Source organism: Callorhinchus milii, unplaced genomic scaffold, assembly GCF_018977255.1.
Source record: "Callorhinchus milii isolate IMCB2004 unplaced genomic scaffold, IMCB_Cmil_1.0 Scaffold15, whole genome shotgun sequence".
In the NCBI taxonomy this organism is placed as follows: Eukaryota; Metazoa; Chordata; class Chondrichthyes; order Chimaeriformes; family Callorhinchidae; genus Callorhinchus; species Callorhinchus milii.
The window spans coordinates 10,710,755-10,724,157 of NW_024704756.1; the positions used below are offsets into that span (position 1 = coordinate 10,710,755).

Consider the following 13,403-nt stretch of genomic DNA (forward strand, 5'->3'; position numbering starts at 1 on the left):
TGTAATTTTGTTGCTGGTGGTGGTGGTGTATCAGTGCAAACTGTTGTAGACACACATCATTTCCAGTCGCTGGATATTGATGTAATAGTGTAATGGATCAACCAGGTTTCCATTGCCAAAACTTCAATACAATGCAGATTAGTACTCAATCCACATACTCAGTCAAAGGGACTGAAACAAATAGGAAGTATTATTTTAATGTACAATGTTTTCAGAACTCCCTGACCTTTAATTAAAAACATATGTTAATAATAGAAATGAAGATTTGTCTGCTTGTTACAAACTTCAAACACTCACCCAAAATTTGTGCTCGTATAACTGCAAAAATAACATTGAAGATTGAAAACAATTGCAATCTGGACGGTATTTTTTTTTTATTGTAGGCGATAAACACTAGCAGTATAAATGTAGTATCCCTGCATGGGAAGTGAGGAATCTGTCCTCTGTATGACTCTTAGCAATTAAATGAGGAATAGTTTTCAAGATTATTGTACTACATTAATTTTAACCAGAGTTTGATTACGTTGATCCCTTTGAAAAGATTTCCCATTGAATCACTTTAAAATATAGCCAACATTTCAAGGAAGTTGCTAAGTGCAGGAGGACTAATAACTGGGTAATGCTCTGCCATCCTGTATCGTTATATAGATTTGCTGTTTTTTAGTCCCCTGCGCTTAGGAGCTATAGTGTCCTAAATAAAACACAATTGGAGTGTGACATTTATCTCTTCAATTTGGCAAATGGAAACTGCGGTTGAAGCAAAAAAGTATTTAAGGCGACAAGAGGAAGAAATTTATAGGGGGATAGGGGGTATGGGAGACGAGATAAGGAGGGATGGAGGCTCATGTAGAGTATAAACCGACATGGACTAGTTGGGCTGACTTGCCTGATTGCATGCTATGTAATTCTGTTTAACTTGGAAATGTTTAAGCCACCCAAAAATGCAACTATTATTCTCATTAGAGAACTCACAGTTGCAGATTGCAATGAACAATGAGCTAGGATTTCAGCAATTTAGTAGACTGTTCTTTAAAGTAGCAGATCTGCAACTTCACAGTGGAAGGCAAACACATTGGTTCTCGAAAACTTTGAAAATCCCTGTTTATATGGTCTGCTATAGCAAACTTTCTTTATGATTGTGAATTTATAGAGCAGTTGACAGTAATATGCCTTGGTAATTTCCTTTGCTTGGAAAGTAAGCTTGTACTGATGTGAATAATAGTGCATGGTTTATAGTGTTTTGAATCTAATAAACATTGAGAATGTGCTTAGGTTTACAAGTAAATGGAAAAATGTGTAAACTTGGAGACAGGAAGAACATTTATTATAATCTGTATAATTTAGCCAAGCAAAATTGGAGCTGAATTCTTCCAAAGTAAACATAACTTAAATGTTTTGCTCTTAACTCTTTGCAGCACTGATGCATCCAGGACATTGTGTAATATAATAGTAATCTTTGTATTTTATATGATTTGCTTTACTCTTTTCAAACATTGCTGCACTATAGACCTTGTCCCTCCACTCAGGTTCCTCTATTGAGGAATAAACATACCTATTGGTCTGTCCCCATTGCTCCATTATCCATATTTTCACAAGTAACCACATTATTTTTAACCTTTTTCTTATTGGCCAAAACTGTTTCCTGAGCACCATTGTTTTCAACCAGTGAAGACAAACAGTTGAATAACAATATTTCTTGGAAGAACTCCAAGGGCTCAGAGTGAAGGATAGGTTGCTATAGCACAGTGAAGATTGTTTGCTCGTGTGAGCTCTCCAAACAACCGAGGCAGGTTAAGGTTAGTAGAAGATTATTTGATGGATTCTTAGCCAATTCTGAAGTATAATTTTCGGCTTGGCAGTGATGTACTGCCAGGTTATTTGCTCTCTGGGAATTAGAATAAAGCTGCTGGAATCATGTGTGACCTTTAATGAGAAATTATTATAGTGACTCATTTAAGGTCTGATTCCATAGGTTCTTTTCGAGGTAAAGGTCAGTACCTTAGTAATACCAATTTATTTAGCTCACTGTGCTCCCTAACATCCTGAACAACTAAGTATTTGTTTTAGTTTAACCGTTTTCCCTTTTCTAAGTCAGTCTGCTCTCCTTATATCAGCAGTGAAGGATATATACTTGTGGGTATTGTCCTTTTTCCAGAGCTATGTTGTGTTTTCTTGATTGTTTGTTACAACTGCACAGTAAAAAGAGGGAGACAGAGAAATATACTGGACAGTGCATAAAGAGAAATACTTGAGAGTACATAGAGGGAGATACTGGACAGTGAATAGAGTTGTTTTACACAGATTGAACACTCTTCGGGACGTGTTAGGTGTGATTCCCCAGAAAACTGTTAAAGAGATAGACATAGAAATATATACTGCATTTCTTTTTTTTACTAGAAATCCCCAAAGGAGCTCAGATAGGGGAAAGAGAGGGGATTCGATCCCTCTTCTCCCCCCTCCCTCATAATAACCACAGGTACATGTGGACAGTTAAAACAATATTCCCTGATTACTCGACCACTTTGGATTTTTAAACTTTGGCATTCGGGATCTGTAAAAATAAAGTTATTTGCACACTCGGCTGGATTTGAGAAATCACATTTACACAGTCCACTTGTGTTTTTGTGTTTACAAAAAGTGCTGTTCCCTCAAGAATTTACCTCGGGCACTCAGAGGATGTGTTTTGCCAGTCTCTCAGTAATTGAAGTTGCAGATGTTAGTTAGACAAGTGGCTGCTTGTTCTGATTTTATTAACTTTACTGTCCCGTGGACTTCAATTTAGAGACGAGGTAGTTAAAGGCAAAATTAAGTTGCCTGGGGATTTTAGTGAAATCTTGTCCAGTCTTATGTATATGGTGGAACAATCTACTTTTTTTATCTGGGGAGAGTGAGAGAAGCAGCCCATCCCACCACAGTGATTCACTGTTACATTTTAATGTAAGTTTTTGTGCATATGAAAACTTGCGAACGAGTTTGCCAAAATACCTTTCCCATGAGTTCCTGACACTTTGCGGATTAGCTCTTAAAGTGGAAATGTGCATCAAATTTGAATTTCATATTAGAACAATTACCGAAAGCATTCCATTTATCATCCAAACCAATTTCCTAATAAAACATGTGGAGACTGAGCTACAGCTTGAAGGAACTCTGCAAGCCTCAGGGGCTCATGCTTTTTATAGACTTTTAATATAAGATGAGGGTTGAACATTCACTAGTCTGTTTAGTGATTGTAAAATACTCTGTGGTTCTGAAAAGTGGAACTAGATAACTCTATTTTTATTTTGTCTTTCCTTTGTCAGGAACCACATCTAGTGGGTGATGTCATTCTATCCCAATGTCTCTTTATTATTTAAGGGCATTACTTCATCCTGTCTGCGCTCTCCATTTAAGAGCATTAATTCATGCCAATTTGCAGGGGGAAATAATGAAATTGAACCATTGTAAAGAACAATCCCAATCCTCAAAAAAAAAACCAAAACAGGCTTTTGGGAAACCCGCCTGAGATTTTTATTTGTTGCTTGACAGAAGGGGTTTGAGCATTTTGTGTCCAGTTGAACAGAATAATATATAATGAAGCAGGCAGCACAACAGCTGCGAGGCTAAGATGCTGAAATCCTGCCTTTAACTGACATTCACACTCGGATTTACCCATGAAAGTTACGTTTGCTATTCTGAGGCTAAGGGAGGGGTAAGCCAGTGAGGTTACTGCTGAGGAAGTTACTTACTCTCTTTTGAATAAGGAGAAGCGAGTGGATGCAAAGGGCTAACGTAAGTACAATCGGAAAAATAAAGGTCTGTTGAAAAGAGTGTGTACTTTAGTTAATTGTCCCAGAAAAGAAGCCTTGACTGGAGTCAGATTGTAGAAAAGAGAGAAAAAAAAGAGAAAAACGAGAGAAAGAATTTGGCTTCACAATCCAGCAACATGTGAATGATCTGAAGGATTATTGGTGTGGATAAAAGGGGAAACTCCCTTCTCTTTTCCAACACCATCATAGAATCGTTAATGTGCAACTAATAAGGTAGAGGGGCATTGATAGACAACAACCTTGACAATGCAGCACTCCCCTAGTGCTCCACTAAACTGTTGTTATCTCAGACTGCACTACCAACAAAGAGCTAATCACCTGCTAATCAAAAACAAAAGTGCTATGAACTGAGCCAACTATTTAAATAATATTTTCTGGTTGATTCTTGTCTCCTCTTTGTGTTCTAATTCATTTGTATTTGGGACTGTTATTGGGGAATAATGTTTTTAAAGTCCAACTGATACTAACAGCTGCAAACCAATACGCTGTGGTTTTGATTGTACATGAATCTGTGAAAAGGGGATGTAAGAGTCATTTCACGCTTCACATCCAGGCACTTCCAGGTGCTGAAGAAACTCTAAGCTTTGCACTTGATTGCAATATTTCAAACTGAATTATTCTGCAAAAGTAATTGATATTTATTACAGACCAGCTGTATTCTAGATCTGCAAATAGTAATCTCACTTATTTTTGGCTTGGCTCAAACGGTTTAGAAAATGGATAATTTTGTTAACCGGTTATAGGTATGTACTTGTCATCCTGTAAAATCCAGGAATCATTAAGTTTGTCATTAATCATTAAATTTAACGTTTTAATCATTAAAGCGCTCTGAGACGCCGTCCGGCGTGGAAGGCGCTGTATAAATCCAAGTTGTTGTTGTTTGAGTCCCCTGATGCTGACTGTTCATAAACCTGAAAATTCACACTAAAGTATCACCTACAGTGTTGTTTTGGGTACAGATACTTTGTGAACTGTTTGTCATTAGCCAAATAACCATCAGCTTCTTGCGGGGATTACTATTGTGGATGAGTACAAGCAAAGAGAGATTGACTAACAGGAGAGAGAGAATAAAGCATAGACAAGATCTGTGAACTGCTACATTGGATAGTGTCAGTGGAGATAAAACATAGATCAATCTTTCTGTTAGACGCAGTTGCCATGGCTCTTGATATCTGAATAGCCTGGCATGTCTTTTGAGCATGTTTTTACAGTGTGGTAATGTTTCCAGACCATTTCAAGTAGATCAGTTGTGAAATAATCCTTGCAATTGATGCTGCGCCTTATGGCTTCGAAACTTGAAGCGTCGTGCCTGTGCATTTGTAACCTTTTTCCTTGTTGGAGGGATGTTATTTGCATTTTGAGCACAAGAATGCATTGCTAACCTACATTCTTGTTAGGTTACCAAATAGGACTGGAGCAATCTTGCAGCCTTTTTCGTAAGGCATCATTTCCTTATCTGGCAGCATTGTTATCAGATGAAATTGAACGCACATTTCCTGCTTTAATTGTGCATGTGAACAGATCAAACTGTAAGTGAATTAGGCTGAAACAGCATTGTTTGTGGCTTAATTCTATCAGTACAGAATTTTTGATGCTTTCCTCTGTAAAAACAAGTGCGTATAGTGGAGATTATTTTGATCAGAACTGTATGTAGAGCTGGACCTGCAATAACGGTAAGAAATGTATCTGAAGTTTTGATCTACTAGGTTTAGAATACTAAAAGAAACAATTTTAAATTTAATTTCCATTTTTATTCTAATTCTACTATATCAGTTTAAGAAAATCACGGAGAATGTGCCAGAGATCACGACTATTTTTATTTAATCCTATAAAATAGATTGCTGAGGAGTATTAAAAAAAAGCCATTTTATTTAAAGTAATTGTGTAACTGATCAACAGTCTACTGAATGTTACTACAGTGTTTGGAATTTGCAATGCATTCTTCCTGGCGTATTTGTAATAGTTTCTGAATGACACTTGATATCTGAATAGCCTGGCATGTCGTTTGAACATGTTTTTACAGTGTGGTAATGTTTCTGGACCATTTCGAGTAGATCAGTTCTGAAATAACCCTTGTGATTGATACTGTGCCGTATTGCATCGAAACGTGAAATACAATGATTGTGTGTTGAACTAGTGAAAAGATGCAGGTAAAGGGGAAAACAGTAGTGGATTCTCAAGAAGAAAATGTATTGGAAATTTGACTCAATATCAAGGAAGATTGATTATACAACAAACCAATACTGAGCAGCGCAGAGCCTGGTAGTAACTGCATTGAAAGGAATTTTAAAATCCCAGCTCGATTTAAACCAGCCACCCTTACCAATGAGACAGAGTGGCCTTTTCAGTGACCCACTTGCCAATTTCAGATCAATTTAATAAATTCACAATCGAGCAAGCAACCGTCAATCTTGCTCATGTTGATTTAAATGCACAAACGGCAATTAAACCAATCATTAAAATAACAACAACAACGTAGATGAATATAGCTCCCCTCATGTAGGGTAGCTTCTCAGTATAACATTCAGCTGTGTTAAAATATATCCACTCACTTCAATTCTTTTGTCAGACAATGCGTACTTTAATTAGAATGTAATTTATTAACGTGCCCTCAGTATTGCAACTTTTATCCATTATCTTTATTTAAAAACAAACAACTGGTCATCGCTCTGGGCCACTGCGTTTCAATAGGAATAGATTTTCAATTTGGAAACTGGCCCGAGATAATAATATTTATGAATTAGGTGTGTTCATAATTAATAATAGCATTTGATATGGTAACGTTATCATGCCAGTTTCTGTATTTGTAGGCGAATACACAAATAGATCCACAGAGGAAAACTATACATGTTTATTGAACTTGCACAAAGTGAAACCCACATACACTCAGAGGTTCCATACTGGTCACGTTCATCTTTTCCCTGTTCACATTCCAAAAATCACAAGAGATATTCCTGATACTGGATGCTTGATCCCTGCACGTAACACATGTTTTGCAGCTGAGGAGTGGTTTAGCTGGTGGAATTTAACGAGGCTGACGCCATGGTATTGGAACACAGTTCCTGCTGACTTTCACCATCTGTGTCCTGGTAGGGTCTTAACATTGTTACTGGCTGTCAGTTGCACCATTGCTGTTCCTCTGTTTAACAGGGAGAGGAAAAGGTAGGGCAGGGATAATGTTGTACACAGTTTTATAAAGGAAATGCAAAAATCTCTATTTTAAAATGTAGACGTTTTCGATAACAAAACCTGTAAATTAATTTGGGATATTAAGCATAATTGAAGTTATATATTAGAAGCCAGGCGAGATGGGTAGGTCAGTTTTGTCAAACTACTGTATTAATTGGCTGAGTTATCTGTAGTCCATATAAATATGCTGCATGGATATTATTGAAGTGCAGCTGAACTATTTGTAGATTCTCTCAGAAATTTAAAACATCAGGTAGGAAATTTGACAGCGAACAGAATGCAAACTTTTCCCAATAAGTATTTCTGCAATGAAGAGCTCTTGTAGTGAGTGTCCACAATAACTCAGCCAGAGGCTTACAAGTACAGGACATTGCAATAACAGGAAGGGCTGCATTTCTAATGTGGTTTGGGGGCGGGGGGGGTTAAAAACAAGATTAAAGAGTGATAACATAGCTTGAATTAAGGAATTGCTGAAAAAATATGTCACTAGTTTGTGTATACACAGATTTGACTTGGAGGCAACTGTAACCTCCCACCAATTTGGCAAATCCAGAATATATTTATTGGTTTCAATTAATAAGGATGTATCTATACGTCTAGAATCATGACTCTTAAATGGTTGGACATTAATCCTGTGACTGATTAGACTGTGGCTGATTAGACCTTTCATTTCACACAATGTGCTTTCTATTTGTGGTAACGTTTCTCCTGTTTGATTTGCAGAGGCCTATTACAGGTATCCTGAGCGCACAATGACTGAGCGCTTTGACTGCCACTATTGCAAGGATTCCCTGAATGGGAAGAAGTACATCCAGAAAGATGACCACCCTTGCTGTGTGAGATGCTATGAAAAATTTGTTGCCAACACTTGTGCCGAATGTAAGAAACCAATTGGTTGTGATACCAAGGTATGTAACTCACCACAGTTACTGAATATATCTTACAATACCAAGAGCAGCAACTTGCTATCAACTTGGTACTAACTACTGAAGTTTAATGTTATAAACCGCTCGCTTACAGTGAGAGTTGCAATTTTCTGGTTCCCTTTGGTCTCTGATGTAAGGTTCCAAATGTTGTGCAGTCCTCATTTGTGTGCTTTAACCTTCACTCTAAACCTAGACGTTTTAGGAACTGAAGTCTTAAATAAAATGCATTAAGATAATTGAGGCTGGGAAATAATATCTCAGGATATAATGTATAGTTTCGGACACGACACGTCAGGATGGTGGAAGGTGAACTGGATGGACCTTGGTCTTCTTTCACCAAGCAAATTCTTATATTTATATTCTTATCTAGTGCTGATTGCAAGACTGAGTTTCACAAGCAATCCAGCAGGGCCTCTGAGAATGCAATTGTGAAATAAAATATTGATCGCTCTGTTTTTTTTTTGACGTGGGAAGCCTCGCATTTTGTTATTGGTTTACCGATCTTAATGTCAATAACAATCTGTTCATTAAAAATAGAAAGCACCAAAGCAGAGTGACGACCAATTATAGGCAGGTTATAAATGAACTCAAATCCGTTAATGTTACATATCCAGCGCTACCTTGTGGAAGTTTGGAGAAATGCAAATCACAATGATTGTATTGGTATTTGCTGCAAAATGTTTTAGGTGGCCTCTGCCTCGCAATTTTAGATCCTTAAAAAAAGTAACAAGGGGATGATTAGAATGTTTCTTTATAACTGCTATATTTATAGCATGTGACCATGTGGTAGGAAATATTTCTCCTTTAAAGACCAGATGCCAATGGTAGGTGATATTATTGAGAATAATATTTTTTAAAATAATTTTTACACTGATTTTTGCACGCTTGAAGGGGAAGAAGTGCATTGCGAGNTTTTTTAACCTTAGAAAAAGGTAAATTTTCTTAACATGGAGATGCTTCAGGACCACGGCAGAACAATATCCCTCCCCAGAAGTTTATCATTATGTCCAGATTGTGGATAAGAATAAACTGATACAAAATACTTGATCAGTACAGGTACAAGCAATATGTCCCAAAATCAAATCTGTACTGGTGAAAGGCAACACATTAATAATTATTTTAATTATTTTAATTATTAATACACAATTAATCATTGTTAAGATTACTGCAGGCTTCACACCTTTTTTCTAATTTGCTCTTATCTGGTTTAACAACATATTTCAGTGATGTCAACGTTGACATGGTACGCAAAACCAAAGCAGTGTTTTTTAAAAAACGTTTCTTCTCTTGTTATTTAATGTTGCTATTAACAGCTGTATATTATTATTAATCTGTTTGATTAAGGAGTTGCACCACAAGGGCCGTTACTGGCACGAGAACTGTTTCCAGTGCCACAAGTGCCGCCGCTCTCTGGCTAATGAGTCATTTGGTCTCAAGGATGAAAAGATTATTTGCACCAAATGCAGCAGTCGGGCTGACAGCGGTGTTTGTCATGGCTGCAAGAGAGCCATCAGACCAGGTAAACCAAAGTCTGATTTTTATATTCTGGAAAGCTAATCTATTTATAAATGTTGGATGGCTGGGTATCCAAGTGCCTTAAGACACTACTCTGCGTGAATGGCGCTTTAGAAATGCATGTTGTTGTTGCTGTATCAAATTCAAAATCCTCGTTTTCACCTTCAAATCCCCCCACGGTCTCGCCCACTCCTACCTCCGCAGCCTCCTTCAACCAAATCTACCCGCTGCTCCCTACGCTCGGTGAACACCAGCCTGTTTCATGTCACCCACCCAATCCACCCCACCATTGGCAGGTGGGCTCTCAGCCATCCTTTGTTCGTACAATATTAGAACTTTGCTTTATCCAAATGTGGGTCTTATGCCAACCAGTTTGCATTCATATTGTTTCAGTGTACAAGAGCTAAAAAATATACAATGATAATCTTGCACTTATCAAGCTGAAACATCCTAAAGGCGTCACAATAACTACTGTTAAGTATCGTGATTGCATATTTGTCAGTGAACGTACATTAGTAGTATTTGTATTGTCCTGTTAAATATTCCATTTTTTTTTAGGAACTAAGAGTGTTGAATACAGTGGAAATAACTGGCATGAGAACTGCTTTGCCTGCAGTCGCTGCTTGCAGCCTCTTGGATCTCAGAGCTTCATTCCAAAGGGAGATGAGGTTTTCTGTGTTACCTGCCATGAAAAGAAATTTGCAAAGCATTGTTACGGCTGCAGAAAGGTAACAAAAGTAAACGTGATACTGAAACCTAAGCCCCATGAGTTGGGAGGTTTTTATTGTGTGTGAACATGGTCTCTATTGTAAGCTGTCACTTTGCTTATTACGTTATTTATCCAGTGAAAGGATGTGTTTTTTATTGAATGCCCAGTCTCCTGAGTGGGAACTTGAGTAGAATTTTCTTCCAACCCTTCAGACCGTTAGGGAAGCTTGAACACAGAGGAACACACTCCTCCATTTAATGTCAAGCAAATTCTCTTTGGATGGATAAGAAAATAGTACAAGAACTGCAATTTGGTGTTTTTGAGACCTGAAGTAAAATATTGATACCAAATCTATCTTCCACTAGAGAAAAATGAGATGTGTTACATTGAGATCACTTAGGGTGCAACCTTTTTTGGGAATGTTTCTCTTTGGACTGAAACTTATTTCTGTCTTATTTCTTGCTTATCACTTTCCAACCACAAGTGTCAAGTACAAAGAATATGCCTTGAATTTAATTCAAACTTGTGACAAGTTTGTATTCCTCCAACTACTGTTTACTTTTTAATTAATTATTTTTGGTGAGCTTTTTAAAAGCATTTAGTGATTCAAAGTTATACATGTAATTATGCATAATTCGGGATGGCCAGCAGGATATCTGCAATGGGTTAACAAGATACTGGGTTAATATCAGGATCCAGGAATCATTTAAGAAACAGCTCGATGTTGTAATGGGAAAACAGTAAGGTGGGTATTCTGGAAAGATGAAATCAAATGGGTCTTCTTCACCCAAACATCTCCTGTGAGGTGTCTTAGCTTCTGAGTTCTAAAAATGAATAAACAACATATTGAATTGTAATTGTGCAACTTTTCTACGCAAGAGTCTACAAATTGGGGTTTGTAAAAGAATATGTTTGCTTTCAGGCAATCACTAGCGGAGGAGTGAGCTACCATGATCAGCCCTGGCATTCGGAGTGTTTTGTCTGCAAAACATGCAGGAAGCAACTCTCTGGACAACGTTTCACTGCCCATGAGACCTCCATGTACTGCGTCGATTGCTACAGCAGTTTCGTTGCCAAGAAGTGTGCCGCATGCCACAAGGCAGTGACTGGTTAGTTTCAGTAAAGATCAATTGTTTTAATAATAATCCTTGCATTTGATATAGTGCTTTTCACGTCTTCCAGACATCTAGTGAAATCTTTCTGGGACCCAGAAGGAGGATGTACTCTATTATAGAGTATTTTCAACGTCTGAAAGAAGCTGGTTTTGGAGCCTAATCAATCAATAGATCTGAACAAAGATGTGACTCAATTTTTCAAGTTAAAGCCAGATGGGGGAAGTGTGATCAGACATCCTGATTATTCCCTGAGACTTGATGTTCATGCTAATCATTTTCAAATGTTATTGGTTTAAGAATATATTAATGGTAAAATGTTGATCAACCCATAGAACAACCATGTTGGGTGTTATATGTCATTTATCTCCGTGCTGCCAAATTGAGTTTGGTCACTAGAGGGAGTTGGTGTCTTGCCATCTGGTGAAGAGACACTGAATTAGTATTGCCTATTTCCTATCTGTTTATTACTGAGATCAAATATTAAAAGGGTTATTGTTTAGATTGTTTTGCCTGGTGAATAATGCTTTTTGGGCAAGGATTGGAGATATTTTTCATTCATTTTACAAAAATTTGACTCAACTATTCAGCGCCACTTGGCTTTATAGGGTCTTAACATTTGCCCGCAATCAGAACCAACCTGATCCAAACTAATTTGCTTTGACAGGTTTCACTGCATTTTTTTTTGTGAATTCTAGATGGGTTTAAATTTTTTTTATTTTCTATTCATCTGAACAGAACTTTTAGATAGTTTTATTAATTGTAAACAAAAGCAGATGCATTACTATTGTATTAATATGATGTCCATCTTTCATCAGGATTTGAAGGAGCCCAAGTTGTAACTTTTGAAGACCGTCAATGGCACAGTGAATGCTTCATCTGTAAGAAGTGTTCTATTTCTTTGGCTGAAAAGCGCTTTATCAATCACAACAGGGATGTCTACTGCACCGACTGTGGCAAAACCCTGTAAAACACAGGATTGATCTGCTGCCCTGAAAACTAAATGCTGATTGAAGTAGCATTTATTGCTGACTTCAGTGTTTATGTTAACTCTAGTTCTGCTTAACATTTAAAATCGGATAACAATAAGATACTGTTTGGTGAATTAGTGTAGAAAGACATATTAACCTTCATAATTATATTCAGCAATGCACGCAAGCCATATTGATAATTCCTCTAAGCAATAATCAACATCTGCAGGTCAAATGTATTGAAATGGAATTTCGTATAGGGCTATAGTTTTTTCCCCACCATTCTATGACTTTGCAGATGGATCTTGAACTAGCTGTGAGGTGGGAGAATGCAATTTACTTCTTAGATTTACAGAAATTGCTTCTAGTCATCTGAACAGAAATTTTAGTTAGTGGATTGATTCTGTTTGCTGCAAATATTAATGGGTTTTTAGAACCAATTTTATTAACCTGTAGCTTAACCAGAGTGCGCATTTTCTGTTGAAACAATGAGTGCTGCAGTTAGAAACCTCCATCCTGAAGATTATTAAATCCTTTAATTAAATGCAACATTTTCAAATTTAATTCAAACTAAGATATTAATCTAAGTAGTTTAGTAGAAAGTGCTTTGTATTAAATGACTAATATTTTCTAATTTAGATTTTGAAAATGCTACAGACTAAAAAAAAACTTGTTAAAGGTTTTAATGGAACTCAATTAATCATTTGAGACCCAGATGCATGCAGGGTCCTACAACTCAACATATCATACATGAATCTTGCTGGAAACATGTTCCAAATGTAATAAAATAATAAACCTAAAAGCTTTTGTACATTATTTCTAGAATTACATTTGGGTTTAGCTCCTACAGAATTTAATGCTGTAAAATAATTTCGTATTTTCATACTTGTTCATTCTATTTGAATTCCATGTATAATTTGGCTCAGTTGGTTGCAATCTCCTCTCTGTGTCACAAGGCTGAGGTTCAAGACTCACAGCAGGGATTGAACTAAGGATAGTGGGTGTAAGTTAGTACATGGATATTGATCTATATGCAGAACATACCAAGTTAAATATTTACAAATCTCTGCTAGCTAAAGCGGTGCCTCTTGTGTAGACTCTGCAATGAAGTGAATTGTGGTGATAACAATTTTATGCTTCCATAATTATTTCACTACATAGTACAGAGGAAGCTA

At 37.0% G+C, this 13,403-nt stretch overlaps 1 protein-coding gene across 6 annotated transcripts in view; it reads left to right on the forward strand.

Annotated features, from left to right (window-relative positions):
- Nucleotides 1-13,030, forward strand: part of fhl1a (four and a half LIM domains 1a) — a 33,322-nt gene extending 20,292 nt beyond the window's left edge. For 2 of the 6 annotated variants that reach the window (XM_007892690.2, XM_007892688.2), the window contains 5 exons: nucleotides 7,719-7,903; nucleotides 9,266-9,440; nucleotides 9,995-10,164; nucleotides 11,068-11,254; nucleotides 12,076-13,030. In XM_007892690.2, the coding sequence (XP_007890881.1) occupies nucleotides 7,748-7,903; nucleotides 9,266-9,440; nucleotides 9,995-10,164; nucleotides 11,068-11,254; nucleotides 12,076-12,227 (840 nt within the window). In that variant the 5' untranslated portion in view covers nucleotides 7,719-7,747 and the 3' untranslated portion in view covers nucleotides 12,228-13,030. 6 annotated transcript variants of the gene reach the window in all.
- Nucleotides 13,031-13,403: the final 373 nt, after the last annotated feature.